Source organism: Diceros bicornis, chromosome X (assembly GCF_020826845.1).
Source record: "Diceros bicornis minor isolate mBicDic1 chromosome X, mDicBic1.mat.cur, whole genome shotgun sequence".
Lineage (NCBI taxonomy): Eukaryota > Metazoa > Chordata > Mammalia > Perissodactyla > Rhinocerotidae > Diceros > Diceros bicornis.
In genome coordinates, this window is record NC_080781.1 from 94,466,740 (window position 1) to 94,490,883 (window position 24,144).

The following is a 24,144-nucleotide window of genomic DNA, read 5'->3' on the forward strand; positions in this document are numbered from 1 at the left end:
TGAATTCCTTCCCTCCCCATCTCATCTCAAGGTCCTCTTTTCTCACAAAAAGGTCCGGGAGCCCTTGAATACTGTGCTGCCCCTTGCAGAGAGCAGGGACCCAGACTTACTACACTTCAGCCTTGGAACCAGCCTACATCGAATCTCTCCAGGGTGCAGGTGATGATCAGAATAGAAAGCCTTCTCAATCACAGACGTGAATCTTGTAGAAGCTTTTATTTCAGTGATCAAAATGCAGTAAATGGAATCTATACTGATTTACATTAGGCATGCACCTCTACCTGAAACTGCTGTTAGTTTTTGACTGGCCTAAGTCTTTATAACTTATTTAGGCACATCTTTGAATTTTTTGGACCCTGATATACAGGGTAAGTTAATTTCTTCCTTGTGGCAGTTTAGTAATGAGAATTATGTTCACTGGCTAGATTCCTTTATAACTAAAGGCCTCTAGACTCTCAGGCTACGCGTACTACCTCGAGACCATACTTTATATAGATATTTAAGTAAATCACAGTATCAGGGAGGGAGATAATCTAGAAAGCTGCAATGTACTGTATGACCATTCCATAGATTTTTTTCCAGCACTGATAGTCAAACACTAGATAAGGAGACCTATAGTTAGGTACCGAATTACTCTTCCCCCACTGCTGCCCTTTCTGAGACACAAAGATGTGTATCAATCTCCCCATAAATCTGAAATGAGTCCACACAAATGAAAGTTTTTACCTATGTGGTCCCACTATCAAATTACAGAAAGCAGTTCCACCATCAAAATTATAGGAAGTAGTTAATGGGACTTTGAGAAAAGCATAGTCCCACATACAGTAATATGCATCTAGTAGAGTTTTCCATTCATTTGTCAATTGTTTTCACAAGATTAGCATTAAAAAACACGACCAAATACGCATATGACCCTGAAACCCCCCCACACGCAAAATTGGTCTTTGTTCATTCTCAGATGACAGGATGTCCCAAGAGTGACAAAGGTGGGAGCCAATTCCCCCATAGCCTTTTCTTCAACCATCCCATCAACTGCTCTTCATTTCTTGAACTACCTTCCTTTTCCAAAAGGTAATGCTGAGATCAGTCAGAAAGGCTTTCTGAGAAGACTGGCTTGGATTTCTGGGTCTGTTCCAGTCGATTCAAGATGAACTGGCTTGTATCAATGAAGCGCTCAACGCAGTTCACAAAACAGGCCTCAGCCCGACTGTCCAACTTTGGCCCAGGCTTGTCCATGCACTTCTCCTGCTCAGGACAAGATACAGAATCACAATGGGAACTTGGAAAAAAAGGTGGGGGGGAGTAACTTCTTGTTGCTTAGAGGAAAAACCTCACCCAAAAACAGTATCTGATATGTTAATAATCGTCACATTTGGAAGCTTACTTTGTGGCGAGCAATTTTATATTCAATTCTCACAACAACCCTACGGAATAGATACTATTATTAATCCTCATTTTACAAAGAGGGAAGCTGTGGCACAGAGATACTTTGTTCAAAGTCATAGGGCCAGAAAATGGTGGAGCTGAGATATTAGAGCAAGAAAAATGCAAAATACAAGTGAAGTAACCCTTCGCTGAATTTGGTTACAACTCCACAATACCCCTTGCATTAAATGCCTTTAAATTAACTGCAGAATAAAAGGGTGACAGGATAAATCATTGCAGCAAGACACCCTAAAACCTACCAAAGAAAAAAGGAAAATCTATGACCTGAGTTTCTATAACCTTGTCTACTTAAGCCAGAGGTTCTTGAATCCTCTCAAGATGAATGGAAAATTGTATGAATTTTCCTAAAGGGCCCATAGCTTATAGATTCTTAAAGGAGTCCTTAACCACAACCCCTTCTGGCCCAAATGTAATGATTAATCACAGATTTTTTTAAGAGAATCAAAGCACTCTGGTCCAAGGCAGACAGGAGTTAAGCAAGTATTTGTTAAGGGTCAGAGTCCAGCAATATCATAAGTTTATGGGAAAGGGACTACGGAAACCAATGACTGTATATAGTTCAAGTTAAATGGTTCAGATGAATTTTGTTCATTATTCTCTGCTTTGTACACAAGCCTCAGACCCTCCACTTCCAAGGAAAATTATCCTTGGCTTCTGAATTCTGTGAATTTTGGATGTCAAGGCAGGAGAGTTATGCTGTCTTTGGCAGCCAGAGAACACTTTGATCCCAAGCAGCAAATGCCTTCCGCCCTTTTGCCAAAGTCCCCTCACAGGGCATACTCAATTCCTCAACCTTCAGACCCGAAATGCCTTGGTATTACACAACAATCCAACAAGAAGGCAAATTAGTGTGTATGTTGGAGAGATTACACCACTTTTATAGTTAGTGGGCTCATTCCTCATGGGGGAAAGTTAGAGCAACTGGGTAATCAAGGTAAACCCTGAGGAGTCCAGGAACAGGAGATTCACTGACTCTCTGGGACTCGGGGTTCCAAAAAATAAACTCCCAGTATTCGGGGGGGGGGGGCTGTCATTAGTCTTAGTGACTAGCACTAGGCAGCTTCAACCTCCGGTGCCTAAAGTGCTGGCTGCGACAGCGGCATAAGTCTTCTATGATCCTGAGTCTTCTACACCAACAAAGCCGAGGTCTGGCGTGACAGTCCCCCGAGAAGTGGAGTCACCCCTTCTCCCTTCCGGCTCGGCCTGATAAGACCACGGAGTGCCGCTGGGTCCTCCCCCTCCCCGAATCCCGGACGTCCTGGCGAGTCCCGCGGGGCAAGGACGGGGGCAAGTAGGTACAGTGGCCAGGTCCCAGACCCAGGCTCCTCACCCAACAAAGTTCCGTCATCTGGTGCACCAGCTGCTGGAAGCGCTGCTTCTGAGTCTCCACCTCGATGAAATGCTGCAGCTGCGGGTCCACCGAGCCCAAACCCGCCGCGGAGGAAGACGAGGACGAATCCATCCCGGCGCGGCTCCGCGTGCCGAGACGGGCTCCACGCAACTCACCGACCTTCACGTGTCTCCGCGACGGAACCGGAACCACAACCCGCCGCCTCCGGGCCCGCCCCGTGAGCGCACTGCGTCGGCGCGAAGCCTGCGCGCGGGCCCGCCAGCTCTGTCGCCCAGCAGCCCGCGCCTGGCCCTCGTCCCGCCGCCCGCGCGCCCCGCTGCCGCCCGCGACCCGGCTCCCGGCCGGGACATCGCGGCGGCTCCCCGCCTGCCCTCCGAGGTCTCAGGACTTGCAGCCCGGCGCCGTGGCGCTGTCGGGACGTTACGTGAAAAAGAAAAGAAAAAACTAGTGTAAAAAAGGAAGTTGCTTCCTACCACGTGGCCCGTCGCTGGCCGGCCCAGCAGCCCCTGCCCTGCCCGCTTCCAAATTGGCCCGCGCTTTCCCGGCTGCTGTGTGCTGTGCTGGTGCCGGGCCGGTCACTTAGCCGCCCTGGGCTCCTGGCTTTAGTTTTTTGAAGGAGTTTTCCCCTCCTGACGTAGGGAAAAGAAGCTCCAGCAGAATTGTCCCCGACTGTCAGATTCATTCCGATAATATTGCATGCCCACTGTGTGCCAGGCACCGTGCTTTGGCTTGTAAGTTCGTCTCTGATTCAGAGGCAGATTTTCCAAAGAGCCAGAGGGGTTAAATGCCGAGGATCCTGTCGAGTTCTCAAGGCAGGAATATGCCAAACAAATGCCACATAATAGTTTTCTGGCACACTGAGATAGGGCGCTTCAGGGAGGCTGCATGATCGATGGAGATAGCAAGAAACTTTCATGCTTTCCAGTAATTTTATTTTATCAAAACACCCTCCCATCCCGTTTTTATGACACCGTTTTATTCTTGCCAAATTCTGCCTCCCTCCCCCCAAGCTCTAGTGCCTACCCAAAGAGCTGTTGGACCCCTCGTGAGGCTATTTACATCCCTCCCTCCCCAAAACTGTTTTCATCCCAAATTCAGTCTGTCTTAATACTCTTGGGAAATTTCCTCTCTGGGGAACAATACCGGGCACAATAATTGATTGGCCTTTGCTCAGAAGGTACTGGCCCCGGGGAATCAAAGAAGAGAGGCGTTCCTAGATGTAGAGAGGGGCCTTTGTGGATTCAGTGAGAGCACAAATGCTCCAAGGCCTGCAAGCCTGGGATTTCCTCAGAGAAAGTGAAATTGGGGCTTGTGGAGGAGAGGAGTAGAACCAAGAAGCTTATTGGTGAGCTCAGGATTCTTCATCCATGACATCTAGAATGTTGCTCAGAAGAATTTTGAAAGTGGGACGTTCATCTGCTTTCTAAAACCAAAGAAAAAGTAGAGTGTTATAGTGGGCTAGCATTCAGAATTCAAGAGAAGTGCAATGAGTTAGCAACAAATATTTATTAAGTGTATACTATACGCCCAGTAGCATACCCTGTCAATAAAAAAAAAAATAGAAAAGAAATAGAAGCGCTCCATAAAGTCCTTGTGCACATTTCATCTTTAGTAACTCGGGTGATGAGGACAATTTGCAAATTAAACTGACAAACATATTGATTAAAACTGAGGGCAAATTCATTGCATAATTCTACACCAGTGCATTCTTATTTTGGATCCTCAAGTGAAAAATGGATACCAAACAAGTTAAAGTGGTTGACAACTGAAATAAAAAAGCTGTGATAATTTTTAGTTTGGTTTCAAACACTGTTCCTATCATCCTATAGCCAAAGTTAACAAAGGAATTAACATTTCAAGACCATGGGCTGCATCACTGGGCAGGGATACTGAGCACCTGGGAACCTTTATTATCACCGGCATCTAGATTAAAACCCTTTGTGACAGCCATGGTCCTTAAGCCCCTGAGGTGTTTAGCGATTCAGGGCATATTTGTGCCAGAAAGGTCTCAATCCATCAGAACCAAAGAGTCATCCATTTCTTGTTCCTTTGAATCAGTGGTTCCCAAACCTAGCTGAGGTTTCAGGAAACCCAGAGTTTCCTGGGAAGTTTAAAGAGACATTTCTGGGTTCCACTCCAGACATACCTAATCAGAATCTCTGGAGATAAGGTCAAGTCATCTATAGTTTTAAGAGTTCCCCAGGGACTCTGATGTGCATCCAGTTCCGAGACTACTACTTTAAACAGGCTGTGGAGAAAGTGCCTGTCTGAAATAGTAACTAGCAGAGTGAGAATGTCCTAGTTGGGGAGCGAGCGTAGCCAATCACCCTTAATCCTGCATGGCACAGGAGAAAGAAGAGAAGTGGCTCCCAGGGGTTCTCCTCCACACTTTCTTTGTGACCTCAGTTATTTGTGGAAGGGAAAGGAGCTATGCTCTGGTTCAGATGCACACTTTTCACTCCACCAAGAGGGCTCTAGATTCATATATATGTGCTTGTTGGACACTGTCTGTTTTTCCATCTCTAGTGGGGCAGAACAAAGAGTGGAGCATTCATTTCCTACTAGAGATTAAGGTTGCTGAGGACCTACTGAAAAGTGGAGAAGGCTCTTCTGGAAGAACCCAAGGTGAGAGCTGCAAAGCATTTGAGTAATAGTGGGACTGGCTCCCTATTTTCAGAATACATCTGCCCACATACCCCATAATGCACCATGTTAAAAATAAAAAGCACAAGCACTACCTATTTTAGTTCCCTTTCAGGCCTTAGGGTTTTAAAAAAAATCTCATTTAGGCCTTCATCCAGAAAAGATTGGCAGCTAGTAAAATAGAAGAAAAGGCCAATGACTCCCAAAGGAATGGAGAGAAATTTCTTTTCTTTTCTTTTCTATTTTTTTGTCAGGAAGATTAGTCCTGAGCTAACATCTATTGCCAATCCTCCTCTTTTTGCTGAGGAATATTGGCCCTGGGCTAACAGCTGTGCCTATCTTCCTCTACTTTCTATGGGACGCCACCACAGCATGGCTTGACAAGCGGTGCGTCGGTGCACGCCAGGGATCCGAACCCGTGAACCCCGGGCTGCTGAAGCGGAGCTTGCGCACTTAACCGCTGCCCCACCAGGCAGGCCCCTGAACACAAATTTTAATGACTTTTTTTCTGTACACTTGTCTGAGTGCCTTTGGCTGCCTGCTTATGCTAGGTGACATGGGCCCATAACACCTACTTTCCCTAAAGCCAAGTTGGTATTGGGGTCTGCTAATGATACTCTGGTGAGAATTGGAGTGGGCCTGGGAAAGCCTCTGGCCATGAAAGGATTGGGGTGCAAGCTGGGTTTGGAGAACGTCTGAAGCTATTAGTCTGTGCCAGCTGCCATGAGACCAGGGAGAGTGGGGACTGAGTGCCTGGCTGCCTGAACGGAAAAGTATGTTCAGGGGAATAATTTAAGAGGTCCAATAAAACACTTACCTCATGCCAGCAGCTGTACATGATAGTATATACCCTCTCTGAAGCTAGATGAGGCCTGTAGAGACGGAGGCCTTGGGCAATGTGTTCGGCTGTTTCACTGTTAGTAAATCTTTCATATGGCATCTTCCCCAGAGAGTAAATTTCCCACATCAAAACCCCTAGAAGAGGAAAAAAAAATGGATTAAGTCAGTTTGCAGTCTTTTGGGTAGTAGGAGTCCTAGTCTTCTTAGAGCAACCTCAAAGATTAGATTCAGCTGGTTCCACCCCCCGCCCCACTGCTTTTTGCATTTTGTCCAAACTTCTGCTATAGGACTAACCATACTGGAGGGTGATCAGGGTTGCACTAGACTATTAGCTCCTCTAGGAGAGAGACAGCATCTTATTTGTCTTTGTAGTTATAGGGTCTGGCAGAGTCCCTGGGACATAATCAGTATTCAGAAGCTGTCAAATAGTGAATGAATTGTTTGTTCTTCTCAATATATCGTAAGTTCTAAGAAGGCAGGGGTCATGTCTAGTTTACTGTTTTTATCCCCAGAAACCCGGGTGGTGGCTGACATAGTAACACTCCCTAAGGATTAGATGAATGAAAGCAAGAACAAATAACAATCTCTCTGTGCAGGTTACAAAGGGTCAGTTTCCCCCTTGCATTCCTCTTCCTTTAAGCTGCATAATCTGTATAATCTTATCCACTCACCAAAAGCCCATATGTCAGATTTGCTGCTGAACTTGCTATACATCAGGACTTCTGGTGGAGACCACCGGACTGGAAACTTGGAGCCTACTGAGCTTGTGTATTCATCATCCAGAACATACCTGCAGAGGATTCAGGACTTGTTACTGTTAGGATTTGGAGAGCTTGATATTTGCTTAAATTTTCTTGGCACAGTCACAGGAGTTGCACAAATACACACCTACAAGCCAATCAGTGAGTGTCTTTTACAAATGTTATTTTTATTTATTTATTTTTTTTGGTGAGGAAGATTAGCCCTGAGCTAACATCCATTGCCAGTCCTCCTCTTTTTGCTGAGGAAGATTGGCCCTGGGCTAACATCTGTGCCCATCTTCCTCTACTTTATATGTGGGACGCCTGCCACAGCGTGGCTTGATAAGAGGTGCATAGGTCTGTACCCAGGATCCGAACCTACGAACACTAGGCCACGGAAGCGGAGCACACGCACTTAACCACTGTGCCACTGGGCTGGCCCCTACAAATGTTATTTTTAACATATTCCTGTTTTCATATCTGATTTAGCTTTCTTGATTGACAATATGGTTACAGCAAGGATGAAGTGAAATAAGATCTAATAGGTACTCCCTTCCTCTTCTCTATCCCTCTTTCCTTCTCTTGCCCTTCCTTCTATTCTGCAGTTGCCAGTGGGAATTAGACTAAGAAAGGAAGGAGGGATGGAGTAAAGTCAATAGGATTAGCAGATCAAGATAAGGTATTGGAGAAATTAGCTTAAAAAAAGAGCGGGGGTGGGGGGGTCCAGCCCGGTGGTGCAAGCGGTTAAGTGCCTGCGCTCCACTGCAGCGTTCGCAGGTTCGGATCCCGGGTGTGCACCAACGCACCGCTTGTCAAGCCATGCTGTGGCAGCGTCCCATATAAAGTGGAGGAAGATGGGCACGGATGTTAGCCCAGGGCCAGTCTTCCTTAGCGGAAAAAAGAGGAGGATTGGCAGATGTCAGCACAGGGCTGATCTTCCTCACCAAAAAAAAAACAAAAACGAATATTATAAAAAAAAAAGAGGGAGAGAGAAAGGAGAAGAGAGGAATATAACAATAAAACAAAAGGATAAAAGAAGTGACAAATCATTCGGAGAAAGAAAAGGTATAGAAAGATATTGGAAAAGACTAGAATGAGAAAAAAAGAAAGGGAGAGGATTAAAAACTCTAATGCCTCCTCATATTGTACTGTGCTATTTTTACTTTTAGAGAGAAAGATGAAAAAGGCACACTCACCTGGACAGGCCAAAGTCAGATACTTTAACAACTCCTTGATCGTTTACCAAACAATTTCGAGCTGCCTGTAGTGCAAGAGATACCAGTGAGACTCCATCCCCAGCACACAGGTTAAAGGCACAGAGCTTCTACCCACTAGGGGAGTGAAGCCACGGAAGCCTGATCTCCTTCAACTAGAGACACCTTCCCCCTAAGCGGAGTCAGTTGATGCCACTGAGAAATGTTGCTGCATTTCCACCACATGTAAAGCAACCTGCTATGTAGTCATAAGTAAAACACTCAGGACGTGCAGAATGATTTCATTCACACTGGCGATTCCACAACACCCCTTCCTGCACTGAAATGCTGAGAGAATTAAGGGAGAACAGAAGGCAAGTGTGTTTTGTTTTCTGCTTTTCTGCCAGAGGGACTAGGGCAATAAATAGGGGCACAAACTCTGATGCCTCCGGAGGCTAGGCAGGCAAAGTGATCGAGTGAAGCGGGGTGGGTGGAGATTGCAGGAAAGTGGAGAGCCTGCGGCTGGTCTAAGGGAGGCAGCTACTCCTCAGCTCCAGCCATCTGTTAGCATGGCCTGTGAGAATGTGGGCCTGCTCTTACAAGATGCTCTGGATATTCAAGAGAACCTGGAAATTCAGTTTTTTAATGTGAAATGTTTCTTTTTAAGTGTTTGCTAACTAATATATAACATTAAAAATAAACCAGATGTACACACAGGCCCCCAGTTTGTGACTCTGATGTAACCAAATGATGGCTCTGTGCCAGGAGCAGCCCCTTTGGGAAGCAGGTTTGCCCTTCTGACCCTGAAGGAGCTCAGCATTTCCTTGTCGTGGCAGGGGGCTGGGAGTGAGTGACTGCTCTAGCTCCCACTGTGGCAGAACTCGTGGTGTTGAGGCTGGAGATCCTTGACTGGCTGACCACTGGGGCAGAGGCTCACCTAACTTTTAGTGTTTTCTAGATAAAACTGAAGTGATGGCTCCAGCAATCCTCCTCATCCATTTATGATATGTCTTCCTCTGTTACTTCCACCCCCTCAGCCCTTGGTCCCAGGCCAATCCTTCTGAGGTCCTACCAGGTCTCGGTGAAGGAACTGCTTTGACTCCAGGTATTCCATGGCTTCGCAGACATCCTTGCACATCTCCAGCAGCTGCTGAGTCTGGAAGCGGTGGCGCATCTCCCTCAGGTAGTTCAGGAGGCAGCCATTGGCCATGTACTCGGTGATGATGAAGATGGGGCGCTGTTTGGTGCAGACGCCGTACAACTGCACCAGCTTCTCGTGGGAAAGATTCCTACAGGAGAGGCAATGAACCAGTCCTCCCTTTCTGGCTCTGCATACTAGTCAGAAAGGGGCTGGGGAGGAAAGGGGTTGGCCTGGGAGTAGAGCGGCAGATAAGGGATCATAATAGCAAGTTGACTTTCCTTCTTCCAACCCTAAGCCCCAAAAGTGCCTAATATGTGAAGGTGAGCAGGGATTTGGAGCCCATCAACAGAGCAGGAAACAAGCCCAGGGCTGAATGAACACTAAGGCTAAATCAGAATCAGTCTTCCTTTTGAGAGTCTTATTTTCCACTTTTACCCCCAAATGCTACTGGGATGGTACACACTCATGGTCAACACTATTCTCGACCCATATCTAAGGCAGAGAAATGATTACCTTAGCAGTTAGGACTCCCACCAATCAAAGGTTGACCTCAGGCCCTGGTCCCAAATCTGTCTCACTGTAAGTCACCTTAAACCACAGTGGAAACCATCGCGGTAATTCTTAGCCTCCAGCAACTGGATTGAGAGTTGAGTTTGGGCTGTAACTCACATCATGACTTTGGCTTCTTCAATGAACTCATCTTCGGACATGGAGCCTTCTTTGATCATCTTGATGGCCACGTCATACTGGCCTCTCCATTTTCCATACTTCACTACCCCAAATTGTCCGGTCCCCAGCTCCTTCAAGAAGGTCAGGTCCTTTGGATCAATTTCCCACGATCCTATAAGAACAAAGCCTTGGTATGATTCTTTGGGAGTCACATATGTATAATTCCTACAATAGATAAGAATCCCTACTAGGGGTAGAAGTAGGCAAGCAGTAAAAGGGAAATTCTCAGGAGTACTAATCCATCTTTGCTTAGGTAAATCTCAGGGACCAGGGGTTACTGGTTGGAGGAATCTGGGATTTTAGGTGCGAGTCAGCCATAAAGCAAGAAGATAAACTAGACAACCTCTTAAAATCCCTTTATGACTATGGTTTTTTTAACCACAATTAAAAAAATAATCCCTTTATGAATCTATGTTTTTGCAGTCCCAGTAGGAGCCACCAGAGGGAGAAAAATCATTAAATAACTTTTGTTTGGCTCTGTCTTGACCTTCCTTGAGGCAGCTGATGCAGAACAGTGTGCTGCAAGGACACTCGTTGGGTCACCAAAGGTAGTCCTTGCAACTGGCCAGTCCACCCTACCCTAGAGAAATAAGCAGTTACCGTAGCCCAGGCCTGCAGTGGAAGGTGCATTCTTGTTTTGTTGAGACACTGGGTATTTGAGCCTAGAGATGAGTCCTGAAACATAGAGAGGATCATGCTGCTGGTGCAGCGTAGGGGGTGGGATGCCGCACACACCCTCACTTAAAGCCTCACGCTTCCCATGTACATCTTTTTAGTACATTTTGAATCCCAGAAGATCTCCATGAGCCCAAATTTCTCTGGAAGTTTCTCCTCTCACAAAAGACTTTCCAGGGACAAAAAAGAGAAAATACGAATTGAAATATACTCCCCAACTAAATGTATGCCCCCCTTACAGCCCAGGCTTAGCTCACATCCTACTTCTGCTTTTGATACTGAAAAGTGTAATCAAGACCCCATAAAATGACGACCTTGACACTGCCTTGCCTGGAGGTGGCGGACAGCAGCAAGCCTTCTCGATGAAGCTTCTCCCATGTATTCATGCCCTGCCCAATCTCCCAGTTCTTAGAATGTCTTTACTACTTAGAAACCCTCTTCGGATGTTTTCTAACCTGTATATTCTTTAAGGGCGAGGACCTCAACTAATAGTTTTCCTGCGTTCTCCTCTAGTACCAAGGAAATTACTAAGAGCACACTAGGAACTCACTGACTACTTGCTGATTAATCACCAGTCTCTTCTGTGTCTTTCCTTAGCACTGAGCATCAATCACTAAATAAGAAGTCAGTCCCTACTGAGTGTAAGGTCTGCCTTTGACCACCTCTCTACTTGACCTCTTCCCAGCATCATAGGAGTGACCTTCACAGCTAATTCGCACTGCCCTGTGAGGCTTATTCTTCCCCTCAGCACCTTGTCTTTCATTGCTTCTCCTAGTGCTTGTCACACCCTTCTTCTCTGGTGCCCTTGGTACTCACCGGCAGAGTTATGCTGATGGTAGTTAATGAGCTCAGGGATGGTGCTGAAAAGGTGCTTCTCAGCCAGATAGTACTGGCTCTGAGGTGTGGAACACACGACATAGTGGCGTATCACCCCTTGAGGGTCCCTGAAGAAGGGGATGCTGAGTCAGCAACTTGGGAACAAGGGTCAGCAGGACCCAAGAAGTGAAGTGAGATGAGTTTTGAGTTTAAGGGACAGAGGAAGTAGGAGAGGCACACCATTAAGGAGCTAGTGGGTGGGCACTCCTGCCCTTTGTCCCCAGGGCCTTGGAACAGTAGCACTTACCCTGTAGATTTAGCAAACACAGACACGGTATATTTTCCAGCTTTGCTGGAGTCTCTGACAATGAAACCTCCTTCTTTCCCCTGAAACAACAAAAAAATTGACTGTGAGGAAGTGGTGCTCACACCTGCATTCCACCTGCCCAAACCTGAGAGAAAATAGAAGCCCCAATTTCACTGCCAAGTTCCACATTTGAGCTGCAGCCTCCTTGCTTTTGATACTGAAAGGTGTAATTGGGACCCTGTAAAATGACGGCCTTGACACTGCCTTGCCTGGAGGTGGCGGACAGCAGCAAGCCTGCAATTCAGGGTCCTCCCTTGTGCAAGGAGAATGCTGCTTGCTTGTGGTCACACACTTACCTCTTGCTTTAGCAGTTGCTCAGCTTGACTCCGAGTCATGTGTTTGGAATACCACCTGTAAAGGGAGAATGCTTGAGTGGCTCCTGGGCCATGGTGTAAGCGGCTCAGGAATTAGAGTGCCTCCAGGGCTCATCCATGCCAGTGATTCAGTTGGTTCACTCAACGCCCATTTACCGAGTGCCTATCATGTGCATAGTGCACTGCATCCCTTTCCCAAAGCCTGGTTGGCACTGAAGATTCATGGAAGTGGAGAGTAGAGGGCAAAGGCAGGTGGCAGAGGGTTGCAGGGACAGGGCACTCAAGGACAATCCACTTCCATGATTAGGGAGGAAGGACATGGCAGATGTTTGACATTTGACATTTTCACGTGTTTTCTATCGGGTTGTCAACTCTTTTTCTTTAAGTGTGCTTCTTCTGGATTTGGGGAACATGGTGACCTCTCCATCTCTCATAAGCAGAGGGTGTTTGGGGTGAGGGTAAGATGTAGGTACTAACTTGGGGTGGTGGCATCATTTGACCCAGGTGGCACTGATTTTAATAAGTATCTTGAAATCAAACATTTGTTGCAAGTATAAAAAAGTATATACTACATTTGATTCCTCTGGAAAGATTACGTGCTGGGAACATAAGCATACTCACTCATACATTTCTATGGAGTCTTCTGCTTCAGTGACATAGTTACTAGGGATGTAGCCTTCCTGCCTGTGGAGGAGACAATGTGGTAGATCATCCAGCACTCCCCATCCTGGTGGAGAGGCAGATTCCTATGCCCATATCCCTGGGCTCAGAACCAATGTCAAATGGAGGCATATAAACCATGCCCCTCCCTCAAAGACGATCATGTCGCTGATGCATGGCTAGGCCAGTGAAGTGTGTAGCTTCTGCACGTGCAGCATTGATTATATGTGCACGACAACATGTGGGCCAGACCTTACAGGCTCAGAAAGGTGGCCATGTGTAGAGCTCTGGGAAGTACTTGGAAGGACAGCATATTCACTTTGGTGTGGGAAGAACAATTTCTGATCGGGATACCGAGTAGCAGAATTATGCTGCAGGATTTTGCACATGTGTGGAGTGGGCGGGCACAAGGCTCAAGAAGGGCTGGTGTGGACTCACCCATTTTTATCCCGTGCTCGCCACCAGGGTAAGTTGCTCTCCTCCAGAATAAAATACTCGTCGCCCTTCCGCAGCTGTAGATCATTTGCATTCATTGGCATGTAATCATAAAGGGCTACAACCTTTTTCAGCTCGCTTGTGGAGACCGGTGCTGCTGTTGGCTCAGGGGGCAGTGGCTTTTTCAAGATCTGTGTAGTTAGGAGAAAAAAGCAGGGTGGTTTGGCTAGGTATCAAGCTCTCTCCTCTTCTTCCCCAACTCTCTGGCTTACTAGAGACACCATTCTAACCCGGATCAGGCATAACCAAAAAGTTTATTGAAGTTTCATTCAATAATCATTTTTAAGCACCTGTGCACAGGCTCTCAGCCTGGAGTGCACATCAGAATCGTCTAGGGAGCGGTTAACAGTCTCCCCAGGCAGTTTCCCAGACCAATTATGTCAAAATTTCTGGGGGTGGGACCCAGGCATCAGTATTTTTAAAGCTTCCAGGACAAAAACCTTGTACAGCCACAGTCAGGAAAACTTCTTGGCACTAAACTGGTACATGACTCTACCAAGTGGCTCTGAATCTCAGTTTCCTTGTTTGTAAAATGAGCATAATAATTCCTGCCCTGCTTACTCCAATGTATGAGAAAGGGCTTTCTAGACCTCAAAAAGTAACCAAAAAATCAAGTTTTAAAGTAAAATATTAGTGGTAGAATCTAGGTATTAGGTATATGGATGTTCACTGTTAAATGCTTTCAAATTTATGTTTGGAAATATTTTTCATTAAAAAAAATCAGGCTTTGTTTTGTTTTAAACAGGTGATTGGATTAAATGGTTGCCAAGAGCTTCCTAATAGCCCTCTATCTTTCCACTGAAGAGGAAGTCCTAACTAGAAGGACCACTCCCCTGTCTCAGCAAGAATACCAACTAACGCTGCCAAGTCCCAGGGGGATTCTAGGACTCTGGAGTGTTTTCAGGCTGTGACTGTAAGTTTCTATTTAAGCAGTAGCAGCACCCAATTTCCCTGTATACCTGGTCCTCCTCAGGCGTGGGAGGAAGAGGCTTTTTTGTCTTTCGGTGAGAACTCCCAGGTTTTAAGCCTGCAAAGTAAGAAACCAGTGATCATACGGAATGCATCTTAAGAAAGGGCCGGAGGACAGGTTTGGTCAGGGACTTTGCTCTTGTGCACAGTGCCTGTAGGCAAGTTAGGAAAAGTCAGGGTCAGTACAGCCCTGGACCAGGTCGCACAGCTTAGAGAGCAAAGCACCAGATGGGTTTCGGCCCCCACTAATCCCCTCTCCCCAGCCCCTTTGTGCAGTGGCCAAAATGTACAACCTCATGTCATGTCCCTGGGTTTGATAGACCTTTGAGAGTGATGGAGGGAGAAATTATACTGATCAGATCTCTTACTTCCATTCCTGTTCTCCAAAATTTGGCAGCCCATAGCATTTTTGGCTGTCTGAGAGCAGCAGAGATACTGCCCATCGATCCAGAAGCAAGGGTGATATTTCTGTACCAGATCACTGTTGTACCGGATTACTGTAGCAGGAGAGAAGAGAGAGAGATCGCATCTGACATGTGGGAGAATCCACCATTTGCATGTGTTTCTCTTTGAGTTTAGTGGTGAGCTTCAACCAACTGCCCCTTCCTCAGCCGCCCTAAAGGAAGCAGATGACAGGACCACTTGGCTCACATGCCTGGCCCCAGAGAGTTCCTGTGCAGTTCTCTTCAGTGGTCCGTCATGATGACTATCTCCTGACCAAACCAACGTGATAAGAATATCTGATGTCTCCAGATCCCAAGAAGAAAAATATGTTATTTATGTTTTCCTGATAGCCATTTCAATCTTCCTATAAGGCAGGGGTTGATTATGGTCTTCTTTTTCACATAAGGGAAACAATGTGCTCAAGCCAAACTCACTCCAGCTTTCAACATACCAATGTCCCAGCTCCCTGAGTGATCTTTTAGAGATATTTGCCTTAGTGAAAACTTCTGTTTTAGGCTTTCTGCATTCATGGAATAGTCAACCGAGCGAGCTCAGGAGCAGGTGAAGGTGATTCTGCCTCTAGAATAAACATGGTTCCAATCTTCCTAGGGCCACTGAGGTGGGTTGAGCTCATTGTGGGAGATAAACACAGCAGCTCCATTTCCCATGTAGAGTTGTGAGGCTCAAAAGATCTCCCGGAAGCCAAAGTACTTTGCAAAGAACAGAGCAGTTTGAAGATAGGAGGACTTGGTATTACGGTTTTTAATATTGTGGCATGTCAAGAACCGTGACATGAAGTCAGTTAGACAAGTCACCCTGGGATCATGTTGTCGGATAGCAGAGAAGCAAAAACAACTGAAATGATTGACAATAGCTAGCATTGGGGCAAAGACCTAGGCTGGTCTAAGAATATACACATTTGAGGACATACACATTTCAGCATTTACTGCTAAGAAGAAGCCCTGCATAACTTTTTTTAAAAGATAAAAAAAAACAAAACATAACAAAACCTTCCTCTGTAGAGACCAACTCAACTCCTTAAGAGCTTGCTAGTCACACCTCCTCACTTAAGGCTTTGGGGGAGGCCTAGAAGCTTCTGGTGGCCAGGTGCATTTTATAGACAAATGAACAAAAGTGCTATCTTAAAAAAAAGTGCTATCTTGATGCTTTTCTAAACATGGATTTGAAAACTTCTAGCTACTCTCCCCTGCCCACCCTCACCCCTCAGCTTTTTCAGCTCTCCCCTTCATCATTGCACCAAATTCAGGGTAGTGGGAGCTGTTCTAATGGAGTACAGGCTATAAGGGGCCGCATCGTGTGTAGAAAATTTTAAAACAATAATAAAACCAACCAAAAGTCTGTCTGGCTTTTTTTATTACCAGGCACTGGCAATTCTGAACAATGTTCCTAATACTCTTCCTGGCCAGGATTGATCGCTCTCACCACCTCCACCTTCTGCCCCTCCCCCCATGCCATTACCCTTCACCCAGGGATTTGAAGACCCTCAAGTGCAGGCCTGGGCACCAGTAGACCTGCCAAGAATTCTTAACAACTAGCTGCTCTAATAAACTAAGGTAGCTAATATGCTAATGAGGGGACCTAAGGCTACCTGCCTTCCCCACCTTCAGCACACTTGTTAAGAACCCACCCTACATTCTCAAATAATGTCTGTCTCTTAAGAGGTCCCTTGAAGATGACACCCCGTCTTTTGTTGGCTAATGCAGAGCTGGTATTTCCAGCTACTTAGGAGAGAATTGCAAAAGCAGAGTGTCTGTTATGGACTGAATGTTTGTGTCCCTCCAAAATTCATATGATGAAGCCCCCCAGTGTGATAGTATTAGGAGACGGGGCCTTAGGGAGGTAATTAGGTCATGAGAGTGGAGCCCTCATGATGACATTAGTGCCCTTATAAGAAGAGACTCGAGAGAGATTCTCTCTTTCTCTCTGCCATGTGAGAACACAGTAAGAAAGTGGCTGGTCTGCAAGCCAGGCAGAGAGTTCTCACCAGGAACTGAATTGGTTGGCACCTTGATCTTGGACTCCCCAGCTTCCAGAACTGTGAAAAATAAATGTTGGTTGTTTAAGCCACCCAGTCTATGGTATTTTGTTATGGCGGCCCGAGCTGACTAAGACAGTGTCCACGTGGGAGGGCTTGGAGAAGACTGCTTAGATCACCAATGCATAGGGCCAGCCCTGTCTGGGAAGCACTAATGGTTGGTACACATACTCTAAGTACTTAATGGGCTGTTCTCTCATATCCATATTTATCAGGATAATGTCTAAAATTCTATTTCAGGCATGAATGAATTATTCCTCTGCATATTGGTCATTGGAGTTTTGCCAATGCCACTCTTTCATTAATTTTGGTGAGGTCAGGTCATTTGCTTATTTTTGAATTTGCAATCAGGATAGGCTCTATTGAGCTTGACCAAAGAAAGATTCTAGAGTGAATGTAGACAAATATATGTGGTGCCGTAACATCAAAGTGCCCACTGCCATGTTCAAGGAAATGGAAGGAGAGAGCCCATGGCTAAGTCCTCAGGGATACAACCTTTGCATGGAAAATGCCACTGAAGAAAGATGGCAGCTGGATATGAGGTACCTGAAGCCCTACTTTTTAAATTGAGGTACGACTTACATATAATAAAGTGTACAATCTAAGGTATGCAGCTAGCCACATTTGTCTACCACCGTTTAACCACCACTCAGATCCAGCACCTCAGTAGTCTCCCTCATGCCCCTTCACAGCCCCTTGTCATGTTCGTGATTTTCAATTGGTGCATTTTAGCCTAGAGTGGAATAACTTATCACTAGAGTGGGATTTTATGGCTCTTAGGTTATCTCACTATTGGCATTGGCAGCACCTGAGATTGTCCTGAGATTGTTGGGACTTGCACCTAAATCTCCCAGCAACTGTGATATTTGTTGCAAGGCTCCTACTTGTTGGCTCATGTTGTCAGGCCAAGCGTGTTCAACAAGGCATACACCTGGGTCTGGAACAACTGGAAAAAAAATGCCTTCAGTAAAACCCAAAGGAAAAGAAGGCAAAATTGTACCTTACCCATGCTAATGAGCCAATTGAAGTGGTGGTGTTTTCAGTTTGTTTGTTTTTGCTTTATTTTTACTGTTGTAATTTTACTTATATAATGAACTTTAATAGCAGTGCATAATCAACATAGTAGGATTAATATGTGAGTCAATAAACCAAGTTAACAAGCTGGATATTCTCATCCTCCGTCATTACCTTGAATATAGTGAGCACTCAATAAATATTTGTTGGGCTAACCTATGGCTGGTTTTGAAATTAGTATTTGAGGTGTAAAGGAGTTACTAACTTATACATGCCACATTTTTTCTCTTTTGTTTCTCCCTCAGCTAGTATGTCCCTCTTTCCTCTATTTCCAAACTAAATCCTAGCTGTCCATCAGTGTGGAGCCCAAGTTGGTGGTGATTGTTTACTTTTGCAGAAAAACCAACACAACTATTTATTGGTCCCTTTCTGTGTGTAAGGCACTGTATGAGGCACTGCGGAGAGAACCAAAGAAGTACAAATACATATGGCCTCCAGAGCGCATATCTCAACCTCTGCGAATATTGCTCTGCCTTGAAAATAGCATATTGGTTCAGAGTGTGGACTCTGGAGCCTGAGTTCAAAGCCTGAACCTGCCACTTACTAACTGAGTGCCTTTGGGCCAGTTACTTAACCCCTCAGAGAAAACTGTACCTCAGTTTTCTCATCTGCAAAATGGGGATGATGAAAATAACTTCCTCGTGTGTTGAAGTGTATGAAGAAGAAATGACTTAATACGTGTAAAGAACTTAGAAAAGATCCTGGATCATAATAAGCACTACTGAAGTGTTTGCTCGTTTTGTATCCCCAGGTCTAAAGCAGACCTGTTACCTCAAAACATGCCAAGAACTGTACTGTGTGGTGCAAGATATTACCTATTTTTAATCTCAACATGGCCTTATTCTAGAATATCTTGCATCCAACTACAGGTGCAATTTCTGGGCTTGAGAACCAAGCAGCATAACACTATGAAATAAGCTTAGGCTTTAGAGTCATAAGACCTAGCGATGTGGCAAGAATCAGGCTCCACCACTCACTAGCTGTGTGCCCTTGAGCAAGTTACTTAATCTCTCTGAGCCTCAGTTCCCTCATCTGTAAATTGAGGAATAATGCATACTTCATAAGCTTATTGTGAAGATTAAATGAGGTAGTACATTTGAAGCACTTGGCACAGAGCCTGGTACATAGTAAGTGCTCATTAAGTGGTAGTTATTATTGTTGTTTTTAGCCCAAGGTTGCTGTGAGAATTAAATGAGGTAATAAATATAAGGTATCTAGCTCAGTGTCTGGCACATAGCAAGAATTCAATAAATGACCCTTTTCTTCCTTTCTCCTCTCTTTTTTCAGCTTGAAAAATTTGGTGATTTTTATTTTGGCCAATCATACTTGCATTCAAGGGAGTGAACAAAGCTGGTATAGCTAGCCACCAAATATCAGACTCTAAATGTTTATTAAGACAAAGGGCTGTCATGCAATAACCCAACCATGCCGTTATCAGTCTGCCATCCTTCCTGTTTCTCTAGGCAGCCTTTCCTGATGTCAACTCAACCAGTTAATCTCGCAGTCACTTGACATGTGGCTATATATACACACAAATATGTGTGCCTGCATCCTGTGCTGCAAGCATTTACAGTTAAGTTTATCTGAGCACACTGTACGGTCTATGTGAAACGCTAAAACGAGGTTCAAGTTTAGGTCCTCACAAGGCAAGGAACATGAAACAGTTCCTTGGAAAATACTTATCCACAATGAGGAGATGCACAGTGCTTTACAGTTTTCCAAGTGCTTTCACATACATTACTTCAGTTGATCTTTAGGACAACCCTGGAGGTAGGTACTGCCCGCATCGTTATTATTCCTGTTTTAGAAGAAGAACCTGAGCCTCAAAGAAGTTTGCTGGCCTGCTTACCAGAAGTCACCCAGCTTATTCGTGGTAGAAGAGGGCTTGAAATCAGGTTCTCTACTTTGACATCAAGCACTCTCATAATCATCTATTTAATTTTTTGGAACTAAATATTTCATACCTAGGATTCAAAATATTGAAATAACCTTTGAATGCCACACCACACCACCCTTGTATAACCAGTGTAAAGAATGGGACTTTTTTTGTGTGTGTGTGAGGAAGATCAGCCCTGTGCTAACATCTGCCAATCCTCCTCTTTTTTTGCTGAGGAAGTCTGGCCTTAGGCTAACATCTGTGCCCATCTTCCTCCACTTTATATGGGACGCCGCCACAGCATGGCTTGCCAAGCGGTGATTTGGTGTGTGCCCGGGATCCGAACCGGCGAACCCTGGGCCGCTGCAGCGGAGCACGCGCACTTAACCGCTTGCGCCACCCGGCCGGCCTAGGGACTTTTTTATAAATAGGGAAATAGAAGTGCCTACAATTACAAAATTACACTAGAGAGATAGTGGTGGAACTGGGTTGAAACTTTTAGTCTAACCCGTGGTCTTTTTTTTTTTATAATTTTATTTATTTATTTATTTTTTCCCCCAAAGCCCCAGTAGATAGTTGTACATCAGAGCTGCACATCCTTCTAATTGCTGTATATGGGACGCAGCCTCAGTGTGGCCGGAGAAGCGGTGCGTCAGTGCGCGCCCAGGATCCGAACCGGGCCGCCAGCAGTGGAGTGCACGCACTTAACTGCTAAGCCATGGCGCCGGCCCTAGCCCGTGGTCTTTTATTCATATGATGGAATATTAAATTCAATTGTATCACTAATATTGGAGAAAATACAATGTTTCTCTCTTTCGTGATCTCTCCCTCCCTCCCTCCCTCCCTTCCTTCATTCCTTCCTTCCTCTCTCCTTCATTCCGTCCTCTCTCTCTCTTTCTTTCTCTTTTCTTTCTCTCCCTCCCTCTCAACTTCTCTTCTTCCTTCCTTCCTTTCCTTTTTTCTTTGGAAACTAGTTTCTTTTTCAAATAATGCTCACCATTTTTGAGCTGGTGGATCCAACGCTTCCTCAGTTCTTCAGTTGGGGAGAAGACATAGAGAGGCCCTTCATCATATACAACCTGGGGCAACGGACACAGAGACTTCAGCAGTTAGGATTCAGAAAAGAGAAGAAAGACTTCGAAGGAACTAATCTTAAGCTACAATTTTGTATATTTATAGTGGAGAACAAAGAAAGGCAGGGTCTTCAGTGAGCAGTGAAGCTGGGGTCATGTGAACTATCCAAGAATTCCTGAACAATTCATATCCAGGGATGCAGGACTTAGAAGCTCTTAGCTTTCTGAATACTCCTTGGTCCTCTTGACTCGTGTTTCAGTTTGTGTGTAAACTTAGTTCATAATGTTTCTCTCAGCCCTTGGTGGAGACAAGATTTGTATTTATCCAAGAAAGGATATTTTATGACCTTATTAAACCTTGATTTTGAGTTTGTATAGAAGAGAATTGAAGTAATGATTTATACAACTTAAGTCTTTGTTTGTACATATGGATTATTCACTTGGATAATATAGAGCAAAATTTTAACTCATGGCTAATCCTGCCCCTGCCCCCGTTGTCCAGTGGCCTCCCCTTGCCAATATTAGCTAAAATAAACCAAACTTGGAACCACAAACCTACTTCAAAAAGAGTAAAGTATATATTAAGCACTATCATCAAATCAAACAGTCAGTATTTTTGGAGCACCTCATGAGTACAAGGCATCGTGCTAGGCATTGTGGAGGAGCACAAAACATATAAGATGTGGTTCCAACCTTCACGGATTTAATAGACAATACACAGTGGCCTCCAAAGTCAAATGTAAATTAGTTTTGAATTATCTACTGTTTAGCATTATCCACTAACTCAGCCAAACATCATCTTATTGAAAGACAACGGTATTAAAAACCATGTCTAAACCACCCTTCCTTCACAGGTTTTGTAAACTTTGATACAGTCAGGGACATGAACGAGATCCTTTTACATTTTTCTTTTTGCTTGTTAGTTTTGCTGTGCTCATAAATCCATGACAGAAAGCCCCCTCCCTGAGACTTTCCACTTCCTTTTCTGGCTTTCGCTGTTGCAGAGGGTGCTGTATTCACAACATGTGGCCTACAGAGTTCTCAGGACATAAGCCAAGTTGAAGATCGAATCTGAAGCTCTTGCTGTCCTTTATGGTTTACACTATATCTACCATGCAGATGTCTATGTGGCTCTTTAGTCATTCCAGACTAGAATAGAATTTAAGTTTATGTGTGAGTCTAATAAGCCTTCCCCATACCGAACTTCCTAATACCACTCCTTCCCTCCCCTTTTTTGTCTTTTCAACCCACATGACCACCATTAGACAGATGCCTATCTGCCTGGCAGAACCAGAAGGAAGTGAAATGCTCACTCAACAAACAGAGCATCTTTCTCAACGCAGTTACCATAGATAAGACACACCATCATAGAATTAGTGCCATTATGGAGTCTCTTTGAGGTGTAGTGACTAAAAGAAAGTATGTTAGGTTGGGATAATAGAAAAGCAAACACACTCAGCCCATGCCAGTCTCATTTCTTGGTCCAGCCTCCTTGTGGACTTCTGTTCCCGGGAACCTAGTATCCTTCCCTTTGCCCCACACTCCATCCCTAAGGATTATATTACAGGTCGCTTTGAGAGTTGGTGAGAGAAAATACCTCACCTGGAAGGGGTAAGGGAACCTTTCAATGATTGAAATCTGCTCCATTTCACTGGACTCTTCACCCCTTCTCTGCAATGAACGAAGAATAAAGCATGGTTATTGGTTGATGCATTGCTCTTTTCTGGATGTCTTTAGGTACTGGGAGTCCTTTGCAATGGCTCCAGAAGGCTTTCCGGGGCACAGACAATGCTAATTCTTAGTAATTTCTTCCTATAATCCAGTAAGGAGACATATCCGTAGGATCCAGCACATACTTGTTCAAAAAAACCTCAGGCATCTCAAATCATCGAGGAAAGGGAGGTTACTCAATAAATGGTGCTGGGACAAACATTTAACCACTAATATTGGCAGGGGGCGAGGTGGGGGGGGGTGGTAGCTATTTCACACCACACACCAAAGTAAATTCTGCATGGATTCAAGAGCTTAATATAAAAAATGACACTATGAATGACTGAGAAAAAAACATAAGTGACTATGTATATAATCTTTTCGGAGGCAAGGCCTTTCTACTATAATGCTGAAGGTTAGAACCACTAAGAAAAAGATGAACTAAGCTAATGGCACAGACTTTAAAACCAAGTATGGTAAAAAAAATTAGCTGAAACAAAATTCAAAGATAAATGAAAAACTGGAAAAAATATTTTCAACATATATTACAGTTAAGGATTAATATTCTTTTTTTTCTTTTTTTTTTTTTGCGAGGATGATCAGCCCTGAGCTAACATCCGTTGCCAATCCTCCTCTTTTTGCTGAGGAAGATTGGCCCTGGGCTAACATCCATGCCCATCTTCCTCTACTTTACATGGGACACTGCCACAGCATGGCTGACAAGCAGTGCATCAGTGTGCGCCCGGGATCCGAACCTGCAAAGCCTGGGCCACCAAAGCGGAGCACGTGAACTTAACCGCTTGCAGCACCAGGCAGGCCTGAGGATTAATATTCTTAATATATCAAGATCTCTTAAAAAGTACTAGGAATAAGGTAAACATTTCAATAGAAAAATGGGCAAAAAAATTAACAAGCAGTTCACAAATGAATAAATATAAATGACCTGTAGATGTATAATCGTTCAAACTTATGATTAAAAAAATTTGCAAAGTAAATCAGCAATAAAATACCATTTTTCTTGGCTGTCAAATTAGCAAATATTTAAGATATCTGGCATTGGAAAGAATGTAGAGAAATAGATGCTCTCATATACAGCTTGTAGGAATGCATGAAATTCAAATTCCACTTCTAGAAAATAAAAACGATAAAAATAACCATAGTGTACATATTTCATAAAGAGAACAACAAAATTTTACTTCTAGGAGGTTATTATAAGGAAAAGAATAAGAAAAGTACATAAAGATGTATGCAAGGATGTTCCTCTCAATGTGGTTTATAGTATCAAGTAATTGGAAACACTTAAATAGAAGATTGGTTAAACAAATTACAATATATCCATGATATGGAATACTATGCAGTCATGAAAATCATGCTATTAAAGAGTATCTATTGTCATGGGAAAAAGTTTTCATATATTGTTAAATTGAAAAAGTAGGTTACAAAGCAAGATGTGTAGTATGAGTCTATGTTTTAAATATATAACATATATATTAGTGTGGGTGTACGTGTTGCTAGTGGAGAAAAACACCTGT

The 24,144-nt window shown here is 44.4% G+C and overlaps 2 protein-coding genes across 2 annotated transcripts in view; both read right to left on the bottom strand.

Annotated features, from left to right (window-relative positions):
* Positions 1–705: 705 nt before the first annotated feature.
* Positions 706–2,967, bottom strand: TIMM8A (translocase of inner mitochondrial membrane 8A). The gene is made up of 2 exons (XM_058536346.1): positions 2,777–2,967; positions 706–1,245 (listed from the first exon to the last, which is right to left on the bottom strand). The coding sequence occupies exons 1-2, from the start codon at positions 2,906–2,908 to the stop codon at positions 1,084–1,086; spliced, it is 294 nt and encodes a 97-aa protein (XP_058392329.1). The 5' UTR covers positions 2,909–2,967; the 3' UTR covers positions 706–1,083.
* A 729-nt stretch (positions 2,968–3,696) lies between these two features.
* BTK (Bruton tyrosine kinase) overlaps positions 3,697–24,144 on the bottom strand; it is a 30,099-nt gene continuing 9,651 nt past the window's right edge. The window contains exons 4-19 of the mRNA XM_058536347.1: positions 22,505–22,573; positions 20,827–20,908; positions 14,748–14,876; positions 14,370–14,437; positions 13,354–13,541; positions 12,877–12,939; positions 12,238–12,292; positions 11,882–11,961; positions 11,575–11,702; positions 10,684–10,758; positions 10,024–10,195; positions 9,286–9,502; positions 8,217–8,281; positions 6,952–7,070; positions 6,258–6,415; positions 3,697–4,220 (exon numbers count right to left, since the gene is read on the bottom strand). Of these exons, the coding sequence (XP_058392330.1) occupies positions 4,149–4,220; positions 6,258–6,415; positions 6,952–7,070; positions 8,217–8,281; positions 9,286–9,502; positions 10,024–10,195; positions 10,684–10,758; positions 11,575–11,702; positions 11,882–11,961; positions 12,238–12,292; positions 12,877–12,939; positions 13,354–13,541; positions 14,370–14,437; positions 14,748–14,876; positions 20,827–20,908; positions 22,505–22,573 (1,740 nt within the window). The 3' untranslated portion in view covers positions 3,697–4,148. The remainder of the gene's footprint in view (positions 4,221–6,257; positions 6,416–6,951; positions 7,071–8,216; positions 8,282–9,285; positions 9,503–10,023; positions 10,196–10,683; positions 10,759–11,574; positions 11,703–11,881; positions 11,962–12,237; positions 12,293–12,876; positions 12,940–13,353; positions 13,542–14,369; positions 14,438–14,747; positions 14,877–20,826; positions 20,909–22,504; positions 22,574–24,144) is intronic.